The sequence below is a fragment of the Porites lutea genome, chromosome 4 (genome assembly GCF_958299795.1).
Source record: "Porites lutea chromosome 4, jaPorLute2.1, whole genome shotgun sequence".
Classification (NCBI taxonomy): domain Eukaryota; kingdom Metazoa; phylum Cnidaria; class Anthozoa; order Scleractinia; family Poritidae; genus Porites; species Porites lutea.
In genome coordinates, this window is record NC_133204.1 from 25,278,027 (window position 1) to 25,290,446 (window position 12,420).

The 12,420-nt window shown below is 36.7% G+C and overlaps 2 protein-coding genes across 2 annotated transcripts; both read right to left on the reverse strand.

Moving 5' to 3' along the window:
- Positions 1 to 505: 505 nt before the first annotated feature.
- LOC140933075 (RING finger protein 145-like) lies at positions 506 to 2,961 on the reverse strand. The gene is made up of 2 exons (XM_073382592.1): positions 2,368 to 2,961; positions 506 to 2,094 (listed from the first exon to the last, which is right to left on the reverse strand). The coding sequence occupies exons 1-2, from the start codon at positions 2,906 to 2,908 to the stop codon at positions 1,802 to 1,804; spliced, it is 834 nt and encodes a 277-aa protein (XP_073238693.1). The 5' UTR covers positions 2,909 to 2,961; the 3' UTR covers positions 506 to 1,801.
- Positions 2,962 to 7,644: 4,683 nt separating this feature from the next.
- Positions 7,645 to 12,304, reverse strand: LOC140933077 (RING finger protein 145-like). The gene is made up of 3 exons (XM_073382595.1): positions 12,071 to 12,304; positions 9,507 to 10,814; positions 7,645 to 9,233 (listed from the first exon to the last, which is right to left on the reverse strand). Exons 1-3 carry the CDS (start codon positions 12,228 to 12,230, stop codon positions 8,941 to 8,943), a joined length of 1,761 nt encoding a protein of 586 aa, XP_073238696.1. The 5' UTR covers positions 12,231 to 12,304; the 3' UTR covers positions 7,645 to 8,940.
- Between the last annotated feature and the right edge of the window lie 116 nt (positions 12,305 to 12,420).

Sequence of the window (12,420 nt, forward strand, 5' to 3'; positions counted from 1 at the left end):
GCGGGGGGCGGTGTACGGACATGTGATTACCAAATTTTCTCAGATGGGTAGATTACTTCATTTTCTTACCCATGGTGCTCCGCTGGCGCACTTCGCGTATGAGAGCTCTGCTATAAAATTTAAAAAGTAAAGTTTCAGCTTTGAAGTAAGCTTTTGTGTCTGTTTTTGTCTGTTGCTTGCTCATACCTTTACGATCATTATTTCCCGAAATAGCAGCTGAGCTGTGACTAAGATTTATCACTGCTGAGTATATTCAATAAGCAGGCAGGGAATTGAAGAGTTAGGAAGTTCTTTTGGGTCTATTTTTGCTTTTGTTTCTAATAAAAGTGTCCGGGGGTGTCAAAGAAGCGAGGTAAGGGGGGGGGGGGGGGTGGGGGTGGAATCCCCAGCAAATAGTGACAGCCCTGCTTGCTCACAGGCTATGTCAGGCAAGAGACAGTTAATGGAACTCCTTTACTTTCATCCTTTGGTGAGGTAAAACAACAACAATTAGACAAAAGAAATATAACAAAACAATTTCCACTGTAATTGTACATACTGTAACTTTCTTTACAATTATGCAATCTTATTTCATAATCCCTTACTATACAACAGTTATTTATTTAGTCAGAACCTTGCATTCCAAATAGCCATTGAAACAATTATTAATACAAAACAAAGTTATGCTTTCCAAATGATAAATAAGTACCATTTTGAACCCCAATGAAAATAAAGACAAGCTGACTTTCTGTTTTCTATGGTACCAAACTTGATTAGCATAATGTATTGAAAGCCAGGTATTGCTTGTAATAACAAGCCAAAATCACTTGCACTGTCAACTTCAATGAACTCCATGTATTTACACACAATGTAAATATATTTAATTTTCATAAATAATATAACCTCTTTACACTACTAACATAACACAAGTACTAAGCAATGAGCAACTGATAGTTGTGTTTTAAATTTAGATCTGCACACTTATAGTACAAATTAAGTGACTTTATTTTAAAGACTATATATGAATTTCATCTTTATTATGATCAAGTATGCTAATCACTTAGTATTGGTGCAAAACTCACAAAATTGTGAAAACCAAAAATATTACTGGAATGTCATTTTCTTGCAACGAAAAACTACATGTACACTGTAAAAAGCAACAGTAATACCGGTAAGTTTATGGCTTTTGGCTTGCCTTTATGTATGAACTTTACTGTGATTGGTGAGATACTGTACAATCCACATTCCTGTATTATTTTAGGTGTACTGGTACATGGTCTTCCGAATTTTGACATCTGACAAAAGACGTCTCTGATATTTATCTCTTAAAGCAAAATAATTTAAAACTTAGGAAACTGAATCCAAGAAAATTACTGCAGCATTGCAAGCAGCTCAAGTTATTGTAATATTGAAAGAGGACAGACTATAAATGATTATTGCTACAGAAAATAATCTAACTGTCACAACCATTTATCAGTGGGATGCAGAAAATGCATACAATTCCACTGGTTTATAAAACATTAATTTAAATGCTGCATTGAAGTATCATGGAGAATGGTTCTCTGACATGTCACTTGCTGCCATCTAGTCTCCAAAGCCCCTTTTTGAGATGATGTGATATGACAAACGGATGTGGGCAGGATGCACAGTACACGACTTTTCTCACATCCAAAAGATTCACCACCAAAAAATGAAATATAAAGCCCACATTAATTTTTAGATTCAATTTATTTCCCTGGTAAACAAAATTTCCATAAAATACATTTTAGCTGCTGTTTGTTGTTTAACCAACTGCTGCCATTCGCTGCAGGATTGGCAATAGTCAATCCTGAGGTAGAATATCAGCATGGCACATAGGGCACTTGTCCTGTACGTAAAGCCACTTCCGCAGACACAGACTGTGGAAAAAATGCTTACATCTGGTTACTTTGGCACTATCCAGCTCTTCATAACAAATGCAACATACATCATTTAGCTGTTGAAGTTGTTCCTCTGTTGCCCACTCTAAGGAGTTAAGTCTTTTCACAGCACTGCGTCTTAACAGAAAATTGTTCCATCCTTCTTGAGCTCTTTTGTACACATTGAAGTAGGCATGCATTGTAATAACCAAAGCGCCTAAAGGAGGCAAATAAGAACATGGGTAAAACTGGAGGAAAATGATGGTGGTAATGATGATACATTGTGTAAGTATAAAAATATATATTATACAATGTAATTTATGATTTCTCTTACAAAATTACCATAAAATGTGGACAAAGGCATGATCCAAAGCACATCTCAACTACTTGCAGGTACAATATGCATGAATTGGGTATAAAATGACATGATCTTTTTCGCAGGGTATACAGTACATACATGTAACACTAAAAAGCTGTTCACTAGACATACCTATGTAATTCCACTCTCCAGTTATGGTTGCCCAAGCAGTATAACCTAAAACAACCACAGCTACAAGAAACTCAAATATTTTTGAGCCAGCATTGATATAATACACATAGTCATCCAAATCCTTAACTTGAGACTCTGAATGAACATTTGACACAAAGAGTGCATAAATAATGAGGGAACCCATGACTTGAACAATAGTCACTAGATTACTGGATAAGATCACAAATAACCAGGCATCAAAGCTGAATAGCTTACACAACACAATAACCATATAACCAGGAAGTAGTAGGACCATGGCACAAACTGCTAAAGTGCGCAAATGTTTGCTGTTGAAAACACCAGTGTATGTTGCCCCTAGTGACATAAGCACTGGTTCAGTAAGTTCATAAGCAGACTGCAGAAACAGTGAGATTGTAACAAACACAATGAGACCAATTAACATTAGACGTTCTGGTTTGGGTAAGCCAATAAGCCCAACTTGTAAACCCAAAAGGAAGAAAGATACACTGTCATTCCATGCTTCCTGGTGACGCTCTTCCATAGGCCTGTCAAGATTGCCTTTCAGGATTTTGTTCACTGCGTCAAGGGCTAAATTAGCAGTAAATTAGCAGCAGAAAACAGTACAAAGTGTTGCAGGCTTTCTCTTTTGAGAGAATGTGGGTTACAAAAGCTAGCCCTGAAGAGGATAATGGGGATTATGGATCATTAATTGTGGGTTTCTCAAGCACTGGATTCACAGAAATAATTAGGCGCTTTTATCGCTCGGCTGGAAGCAGTATATCACGTCCGCGTACAGTCGCTGCCATATTGGCCCCTCCACTCTGTGGAAGTATTGCTGCGCTTTCCTGGCATTACCTCGTGTCTAATCCAATCAAGACACGCAAACTCAGGTGTGCAGCATGTGCATCAATAAGAGGATCTTTAATTCTTGTACTCAATGGCTGTCTGTTGCCATCATTTCTAGTTGCTTTGTTTTATTTTAAGAGGAACCCAAGTTTACAACAACCAGTTGCCGCGACTTTTCTAGACTTCTGTTACAATCCATATCTCGGTCGATCAAAGCCGTATGTAATTGGCCTTGGTGCTTTCCAGGCTGTACTTGGCTATGGACTGGCCAGCTGGATTTACACTGAGGAATTTATTAAAACAAGAAACAAAAAGAAGCTGTAAGGAAGTCAAGGATTTCACGTACCCTTGTTGTGAAAAGTAAACACAGTTACTAGTGAAACGGCTTTTGAAATGTATGGTTTGACCTTATGAAGTATTGTAACAGCCCATTAAGCAGCCAGCCTAGTAGCTCACCAGCTGATGTTAGAAACCAGGAGAGTTATTAATTCCATGATCACCTCAGTTAAGAAATGTGTAATCATTCAAGAACAATAGCAAGTGTCACAAAATGGGCCATAGAAGAAATGCTTTGTACACTGTGTTTTAACAGTGGAAACGTTCCTTTTGGTCATTGGTTCCATTGCTGTAACCAAATTTTTTGGTCGCAGTCTGCAGTTTACGATCCCCTTTCTTCCAGTGTTGAATTTGTTCTCAAGTGCGGTGTACTATTAATTTTAGTGGCATGTCAATCACGATTTGATTACAACTTATTGCACAAGGGCGGTGAGTGGATGATGATGCACCTTAAGATATCTTAATCCACGTAAGATAGAGAGTCTATCCTTAATTAAACATGTTCAAATATTTCACCTCAGGGTCAGAAATTTCTTTTGGCAATTATTCTTTATATCAATATTATCATGTATATAAATAAAGAATGTTTAAGGCTATTCAGAGTTGCCATCCCAGACTTTCCAAGAGCACATTTTAATTAACAAAAATGGGTCCCAACAATGACTACAATGTACATTCTGGCTGCTGCTTTTAATTAATAAAAGAGTATTTTGTCTTTGCCAGTGGGATCAGTTTGCCATGAGTTACTTTGTTACACCTTTGACCATCAACCTGCCATATAAAGAAATAAATAATAATGATTTAGTGGTAGCACATCCATGTACTGGTCCTTTGTCTAGCATTCCTCGTTGAATTGGAATTTGGAAGTGTTGGTTTTTGAGAAGAGGGAAAAAATTGAAGTACTGGGGGAAAAACCTCTCTGAGTAAAGGAGAGAACCAGAAACAAACTCAACCCACATAATTATGGCATTGATACTGAGTTCAACCTGGGTCGGATTGCTATCATTACATCAATTTATTTTTCTTGCTAGTCTAAAGACATTTTGCAAAAAAGGGTAATTGTGACCTGTTGCGTCAGAAAAATAAGCAAGACCTGTTGCATCGAAAAAAATATTAATCTTGATGCAAGAAGTCATGCTTCACTTTCTTCAACGTTGCTCATTTACATGCTATATGAATTGAAGGTGAAGCATAATTTGTTGAATCAGATAAATAAGCCTCACCTTGTACATAAAAAATGTTTTCCGAGATGCAAGTAATCACTCTCTATTTTCTTAGACGCAACGGGTAATACATAATAGGGCCATTTATATGAGGAAAAATAAGACGCATCTTGAGATGCGAACTTTCCATATAAACGGCACATTTCGTCTAAAATAAGACGCGGCTTACCTAAGACGTGTCTTATTAGATAAGACATGCTCGTATAAATGGTACAGTTCGTGTCTTATTTAAGATGCGTCTTATTTTTCCTCGTATAAATGGCCCTAATGTGACATAGCAAGCCAATAAAATTGCATGTGCACAACAGACATAAATAAAACTGTAAACTCCCTAGAGAGCCATTTTTTAATAAGCACCTTTATGGCGTTTAGGCATTTTTTAACATATTTTTGGTAGTTTTTAATCCTTGCTTTTAAATATGTTTTAGGCAATTTTTTAAACTCATTTTTGGTATCTTTTAACAAATGTATAGCAAAGCCATATTTAGTACAGGTAAAGGAACTTGACCTATTTTTAAGAAAAACATTTTGAATGTGTTGTAGGCAGTTTCTAACGTACTTTTGGTAGTAACGTTTTTTTAAATGGTTATACAGAATATTTAGATTTTAAGGAATTTTTCAGTTTTTGTTTTTACTCTAGGGCAGTTAGAAGTTTTAACTCCCATAATAATTTGTTGTACTTGTTAGTGTCAGGAATCTCATGCTTTGTCTAAGTATTTTTATGTTTTCGCAGCATTTTTTGTTCTTTTCATGTTTGCATCTTTAGTGTAGTTTTCTAATTCATTAGTCGCTCATTGTTCGCGTACCTTTGTTCTTCTTGTTAGGTTTTTCCTTTTGCATATGGTATATCTAGCTTCTGTGTTAATATTTTGGGGTCAGTTCTTCATTGCCCTCGGTTCTTTCCACATGCAGTTTGTTTAGCTCATCCTGGTGTTTCATCTTTTCTCACTATCATCTTGTAAGTATCTCACTTGTTTCTTTTGCCTTCGCCGTATTGGTTTCACTTAGTCCAGTAGTTATTTTATCATAACCTTGTATTATTACTATTTTTTTTTAGCACCAATATATTTCGATCGCTTTGTTTCACTTGTTCCACTTACTACAGATCGTTTTGCCTTGTATGAGGTCTAGAAAGTCTAGAAATGAAGCTTGTGTGTCCGTGAGGAAATTTTAAATTGTGTAAAGGCTGCAAATATAATACTAATAACAGACAATTTTATGTGCATTAAACTTAAACTATAACAATGATGGAGGATGTGATTTATTCCACCCCCAACATTTAAAGATTAGTGGTACATGCACTTAATCATCTCGCTTTGGTCGAATGTCTTCATTGGGGCAACCATGCTAACTTGGTTTTAAAAACAGACAACTCTAACAAGCAGACACTCACTATAAACAGAGACCAAAAACTGCTGTCCTTTCAATTTAACCACTAAACCCCCACACATTTAACCTTCCATGAGGAACATTGTCCTCAATTTTAATAATATACAGATTTAGCCAGGGCTAAAAGCGAAGCTCTCGATTATATTTATAGTTTGTTCAAACAAAATATAAAATCATGTAATGCTAAGCGAGGAAGGCATGCAACGCCGGAGCACACTTTTTCTGTATATTTCTTTGCTGTTGTTTTGCACAACTACAACGTGTTTCAAAGATTCTTGAACGCCACGTCCACTCAAATCTCTATGATTTTCTTACTTGTCATGACCTTCTCACTGATTCTCAGTTTGGCTTTAGATGTTTTCGTTCTTGCGAACTTGCTCTAGTTAACCTTACTGATACCTTACTTGCAAACATACTGAGATCAGGGCCTTCTAAGTGGTCTACTTTTAACTGATCTAAAAAAGGCCTTTGACTTAGTAGACCATACTACCTTACTCTCCAAACTTAAGCTGTATGGTTGCTCTGAGTCTTCTCTCAAGTGGTTTTGCTCCTACCTGACCAACCGCTCACAGAAAACTACTTTTAAGGGTTCTATGTCTGATCCGCTACCTATGTCCGTGGGGGTCCCTCAGGGGAGTATCCTCGGGCCTCTATTTTTTCTTATATTTATCCCACTTGCTAAGCTTTGCTGGCCTCCCGCCCACTTTCTCTTTTTCTCTGTCTTTCTCTTGCTCTATATTCCAAATTTGTGGACATGACAATTTATCTAAGTTTAATACTTTAGACAAGATACAGAGACAATTTCTGCTTTCTGTTTTCGTCTTTATTGACTCTTTTGTTGTCTCTGCTTTACAAGATGTTGGTGGCAATGTGATTTCCTGCCAAAATAACCTCAAGTTGCATTTGGGTTGCAATACCTGTTGATTGAGTTATTTTACATTTGTATGCCTGTGGTGCGGACAGACGGTCTCTTGAGCCAGCGGGGGGCGGTGTACGGACATGTGATTACCAAATTTTCTCAGATGGGTAGATTACTTCATTTTCTTACCCATGGTGCTCCGCTGGCGCACTTCGCGTATGAGAGCTCTGCTATAAAATTTAAAAAGTAAAGTTTCAGCTTTGAAGTAAGCTTTTGTGTCTGTTTTTGTCTGTTGCTTGCTCATACCTTTACGATCATTATTTCCCGAAATAGCAGCTGAGCTGTGACTAAGATTTATCACTGCTGAGTATATTCAATAAGCAGGCAGGGAATTGAAGAGTTAGGAAGTTCTTTTGGGTCTATTTTTGCTTTTGTTTCTAATAAAAGTGTCCGGGGGTGTCAAAGAAGCGAGGTAAGGGGGGGGGGGGGGTGGGGGTGGAATCCCCAGCAAATAGTGACAGCCCTGCTTGCTCACAGGCTATGTCAGGCAAGAGACAGTTAATGGAACTCCTTTACTTTCATCCTTTGGTGAGGTAAAACAACAACAATTAGACAAAAGAAATATAACAAAACAATTTCCACTGTAATTGTACATACTGTAACTTTCTTTACAATTATGCAATCTTATTTCATAATCCCTTACTATACAACAGTTATTTATTTAGTCAGAACCTTGCATTCCAAATAGCCATTGAAACAATTATTAATACAAAACAAAGTTATGCTTTCCAAATGATAAATAAGTACCATTTTGAACCCCAATGAAAATAAAGACAAGCTGACTTTCTGTTTTCTATGGTACCAAACTTGATTAGCATAATGTATTGAAAGCCAGGTATTGCTTGTAATAACAAGCCAAAATCACTTGCACTGTCAACTTCAATGAACTCCATGTATTTACACACAATGTAAATATATTTAATTTTCATAAATAATATAACCTCTTTACACTACTAACATAACACAAGTACTAAGCAATGAGCAACTGATAGTTGTGTTTTAAATTTAGATCTGCACACTTATAGTACAAATTAAGTGACTTTATTTTAAAGACTATATATGAATTTCATCTTTATTATGATCAAGTATGCTAATCACTTAGTATTGGTGCAAAACTCACAAAATTGTGAAAACCAAAAATATTACTGGAATGTCATTTTCTTGCAACGAAAAACTACATGTACACTGTAAAAAGCAACAGTAATACCGGTAAGTTTATGGCTTTTGGCTTGCCTTTATGTATGAACTTTACTGTGATTGGTGAGATACTGTACAATCCACATTCCTGTATTATTTTAGGTGTACTGGTACATGGTCTTCCGAATTTTGACATCTGACAAAAGACGTCTCTGATATTTATCTCTTAAAGCAAAATAATTTAAAACTTAGGAAACTGAATCCAAGAAAATTACTGCAGCATTGCAAGCAGCTCAAGTTATTGTAATATTGAAAGAGGACAGACTATAAATGATTATTGCTACAGAAAATAATCTAACTGTCACAACCATTTATCAGTGGGATGCAGAAAATGCATACAATTCCACTGGTTTATAAAACATTAATTTAAATGCTGCATTGAAGTATCATGGAGAATGGTTCTCTGACATGTCACTTGCTGCCATCTAGTCTCCAAAGCCCCTTTTTGAGATGATGTGATATGACAAACGGATGTGGGCAGGATGCACAGTACACGACTTTTCTCACATCCAAAAGATTCACCACCAAAAAATGAAATATAAAGCCCACATTAATTTTTAGATTCAATTTATTTCCCTGGTAAACAAAATTTCCATAAAATACATTTTAGCTGCTGTTTGTTGTTTAACCAACTGCTGCCATTCGCTGCAGGATTGGCAATAGTCAATCCTGAGGTAGAATATCAGCATGGCACATAGGGCACTTGTCCTGTACGTAAAGCCACTTCCGCAGACACAGACTGTGGAAAAAATGCTTACATCTGGTTACTTTGGCACTATCCAGCTCTTCATAACAAATGCAACATACATCATTTAGCTGTTGAAGTTGTTCCTCTGTTGCCCACTCTAAGGAGTTAAGTCTTTTCACAGCACTGCGTCTTAACAGAAAATTGTTCCATCCTTCTTGAGCTCTTTTGTACACATTGAAGTAGGCATGCATTGTAATAACCAAAGCGCCTAAAGGAGGCAAATAAGAACATGGGTAAAACTGGAGGAAAATGATGGTGGTAATGATGATACATTGTGTAAGTATAAAAATATATATTATACAATGTAATTTATGATTTCTCTTACAAAATTACCATAAAATGTGGACAAAGGCATGATCCAAAGCACATCTCAACTACTTGCAGGTACAATATGCATGAATTGGGTATAAAATGACATGATCTTTTTCGCAGGGTATACAGTACATACATGTAACACTAAAAAGCTGTTCACTAGACATACCTATGTAATTCCACTCTCCAGTTATGGTTGCCCAAGCAGTATAACCTAAAACAACCACAGCTACAAGAAACTCAAATATTTTTGAGCCAGCATTGATATAATACACATAGTCATCCAAATCCTTAACTTGAGACTCTGAATGAACATTTGACACAAAGAGTGCATAAATAATGAGGGAACCCATGACTTGAACAATAGTCACTAGATTACTGGATAAGATCACAAATAACCAGGCATCAAAGCTGAATAGCTTACACAACACAATAACCATATAACCAGGAAGTAGTAGGACCATGGCACAAACTGCTAAAGTGCGCAAATGTTTGCTGTTGAAAACACCAGTGTATGTTGCCCCTAGTGACATAAGCACTGGTTCAGTAAGTTCATAAGCAGACTGCAGAAACAGTGAGATTGTAACAAACACAATGAGACCAATTAACATTAGACGTTCTGGTTTGGGTAAGCCAATAAGCCCAACTTGTAAACCCAAAAGGAAGAAAGATACACTGTCATTCCATGCTTCCTGGTGACGCTCTTCCATAGGCCTGTCAAGATTGCCTTTCAGGATTTTGTTCACTGCGTCAAGGGCTAAATTAGCAGCTACTCCAACAACAATACTAGCTCCTGCTAAGTCTTGAAGGTTATCAAAACAGTCCACTATGCTTCCAGCAATGGCAATAAATACACCATATTTCACAAATTGACAAAATTTGCCAATAAACTTAATCAACCATGCTAACATGAGCACTCTTCCTAAGTTAATTCTCTTCCAATGGTAAACAAAAAAATCCAACCATCCAAAGTTGACAACAACACTGCAAGCATTTTTAATCACCCCTGGAATATCTTGAACAAGTTGAAAAAGTCCAAGACAGGCTTTATAACCTTGGATTACCGAGGCCAACAAAAGGTAAGCCAAACAGACCTCTCGCAACATTGCTGTCGCTTTAACAAATGGTAATGTCACAAAATGGATAATGATGGGACAGACAACAAACATTCCCACTGTCTGCTTGGTGTTTACTGTATTGACCCACTTGCCAGGTGCAATGGCTATACTGACAGCAATCAAGACTTGGGTATATAAAAGTGAAGAGCCATAAATGGTTCCCAGATAAGATGAATTGTCAAGGTTAGAACTTTCCTTTGTGTCAGCTTCCTCTTTCTTTGGATATGGTGGAGAGTACGTAGCAATTGCAAAGAAGGCTATAACAATGACAACTTGTTCAATAAACCAGACAAAAAATTTTTGAAGGTAGCTGAGACTTGTAAGCAATCCAATGGCACCAACCAGGCCACTAACAATGGCTGCAAGAAAAACAAATAAATCATTTCAGTAGAACTATGAAAATCGTAAACACCAGAAAGATTTCCTGAATATTCACTGAATATTTTGGTTTGGTATTTTTGGAATTTTTTTGAAAACCTATACAGGCCATTCTCTTGAACGTGGAACATGATCATGGAATATTACTTCCACAATTCACGCACTTGGCTTTTAGTTGTTTTTTGTTCCACGGACATTGGTTGTTGCTGCCACTTACCTCTTAAGTTGACACCCTTCCTCTAGCAAGGTACATGTAAATAACCAAAGAAGTTTTCCTAGCCAGTTTAGGAATTTTTTTACTTGTCTATGTTACAGGTCAAAATTCAGGTTAGCACTTTTTAACCTACAATACTCGTCACAAATCGTTGAAACAGACACCGTTTCTCTCTAATTTTCTGGAAAAATCCTGAGATTTACTCTTCACACTGTTTTTCTCACTGAAATGTGCCTTACCCCCTCCCAATGTTGAGCCACGTGTATTTTGAAGCACTGTGACCACTGTGATACCGAAATCAACATTGGGGAAGGGGAAACAGACACAAGTGTTTCAAGATTTTTGACCAGTATTGTAGGTTGATTCTCAATTTCCCTTGTCTCATAGCCTTAATTATTCATGAATTAGGACCAGGAGACAAAGGAAACTGAGAATCAACCTAGTTAAAAAATTTTAACCTGAATTTAATTTTGACCTGCAACATCTATAGTGCCATGAGAAATTTTAGCACACCAACACTAATTTCATTCATTACTTTTTTTTACATCAAATTTTGATCTTTTTCAAAAGTCAGAACTTAGGAAATATTGTAATTCTTCCTACACATTTTGTTACGAATGGAGATTTAATGAATTCCCATAGAGACTGGGATGCCTGTGTGTTGATACTTCAGTTAAAATTTGCCATATTTAAAGTGCACCTAAAGTGTCCGAAGGAAACTTTTGGAAAAATGAAACACTTCTTAAAAACAAAAATCATGACCTTACATATCTAACTAAAAATAAAAGAGAGCTTTTAGGCAGCGAGGCTCTACAAGACGTAAGCTGATATCTATCCAGACAGGAAATTCATGCCTCTGCACAGACGTCAAAAATTCAAATTAAACAGTGCTAACATAAATTTGTCTACATACAGTCTTAAATGAATAACTTGCACAATGTCATACAAAATAAAGAAAATTTCGAAGCGAAAGGAAATCACGTTATTTACAGGCTCCGTGTCAAAGATCATACATGTACATACCAGCTATCTCATACCAAATTTTTGTCTCTTCGCCAGACTCCTTCACATGCTTGTCAAAATACACTGCCAATTGCAGACAGAAGCAAAATGGTACTCTCAAAATAACATTCTCGTTTCTGAAATAAAACGCCTTAAAATCAGGCAATAACTCAAGCTCCATATCTGCCCTACAAAAAAGGCAGGGACGGGAAAAAGAAAATTGTTGAATGCTGCTGTTGCTTGCTGAATGACGTTTCCTCTCCCGCCTCAAACAATGCGGTCAGCGGAGAGTCAAGTCGGGAGATTTTATTTTTGAGGGGAAGGGAGGGCAAGGATAAATGTTTTCGTTTTGAATATCTCAAATGATTTTA

Excerpts from the sequence above, each read along its gene's own strand:
- LOC140933075 (XM_073382592.1), bottom strand. The coding sequence starts at position 2,908 with ATGGAAGAGCGTCACCAGGAAGCATGGAATGACAGTGTATCTTTCTTC. Across the intron at positions 2,095-2,367 it reads TGGAGAGTGGAATTACATAG|GCGCTTTGGTTATTACAATG; the intron begins GTATGTCTAGTG and ends TGCCTCCTTTAG.
- LOC140933077 (XM_073382595.1), bottom strand. The coding sequence starts at position 12,230 with ATGGAGCTTGAGTTATTGCCTGATTTTAAGGCGTTTTATTTCAGAAAC. Across the intron at positions 10,815-12,070 it reads AATTTGGTATGAGATAGCTG|CCATTGTTAGTGGCCTGGTT; the intron begins GTATGTACATGT and ends TTTTTCTTGCAG. Across the intron at positions 9,234-9,506 it reads TGGAGAGTGGAATTACATAG|GCGCTTTGGTTATTACAATG; the intron begins GTATGTCTAGTG and ends TGCCTCCTTTAG.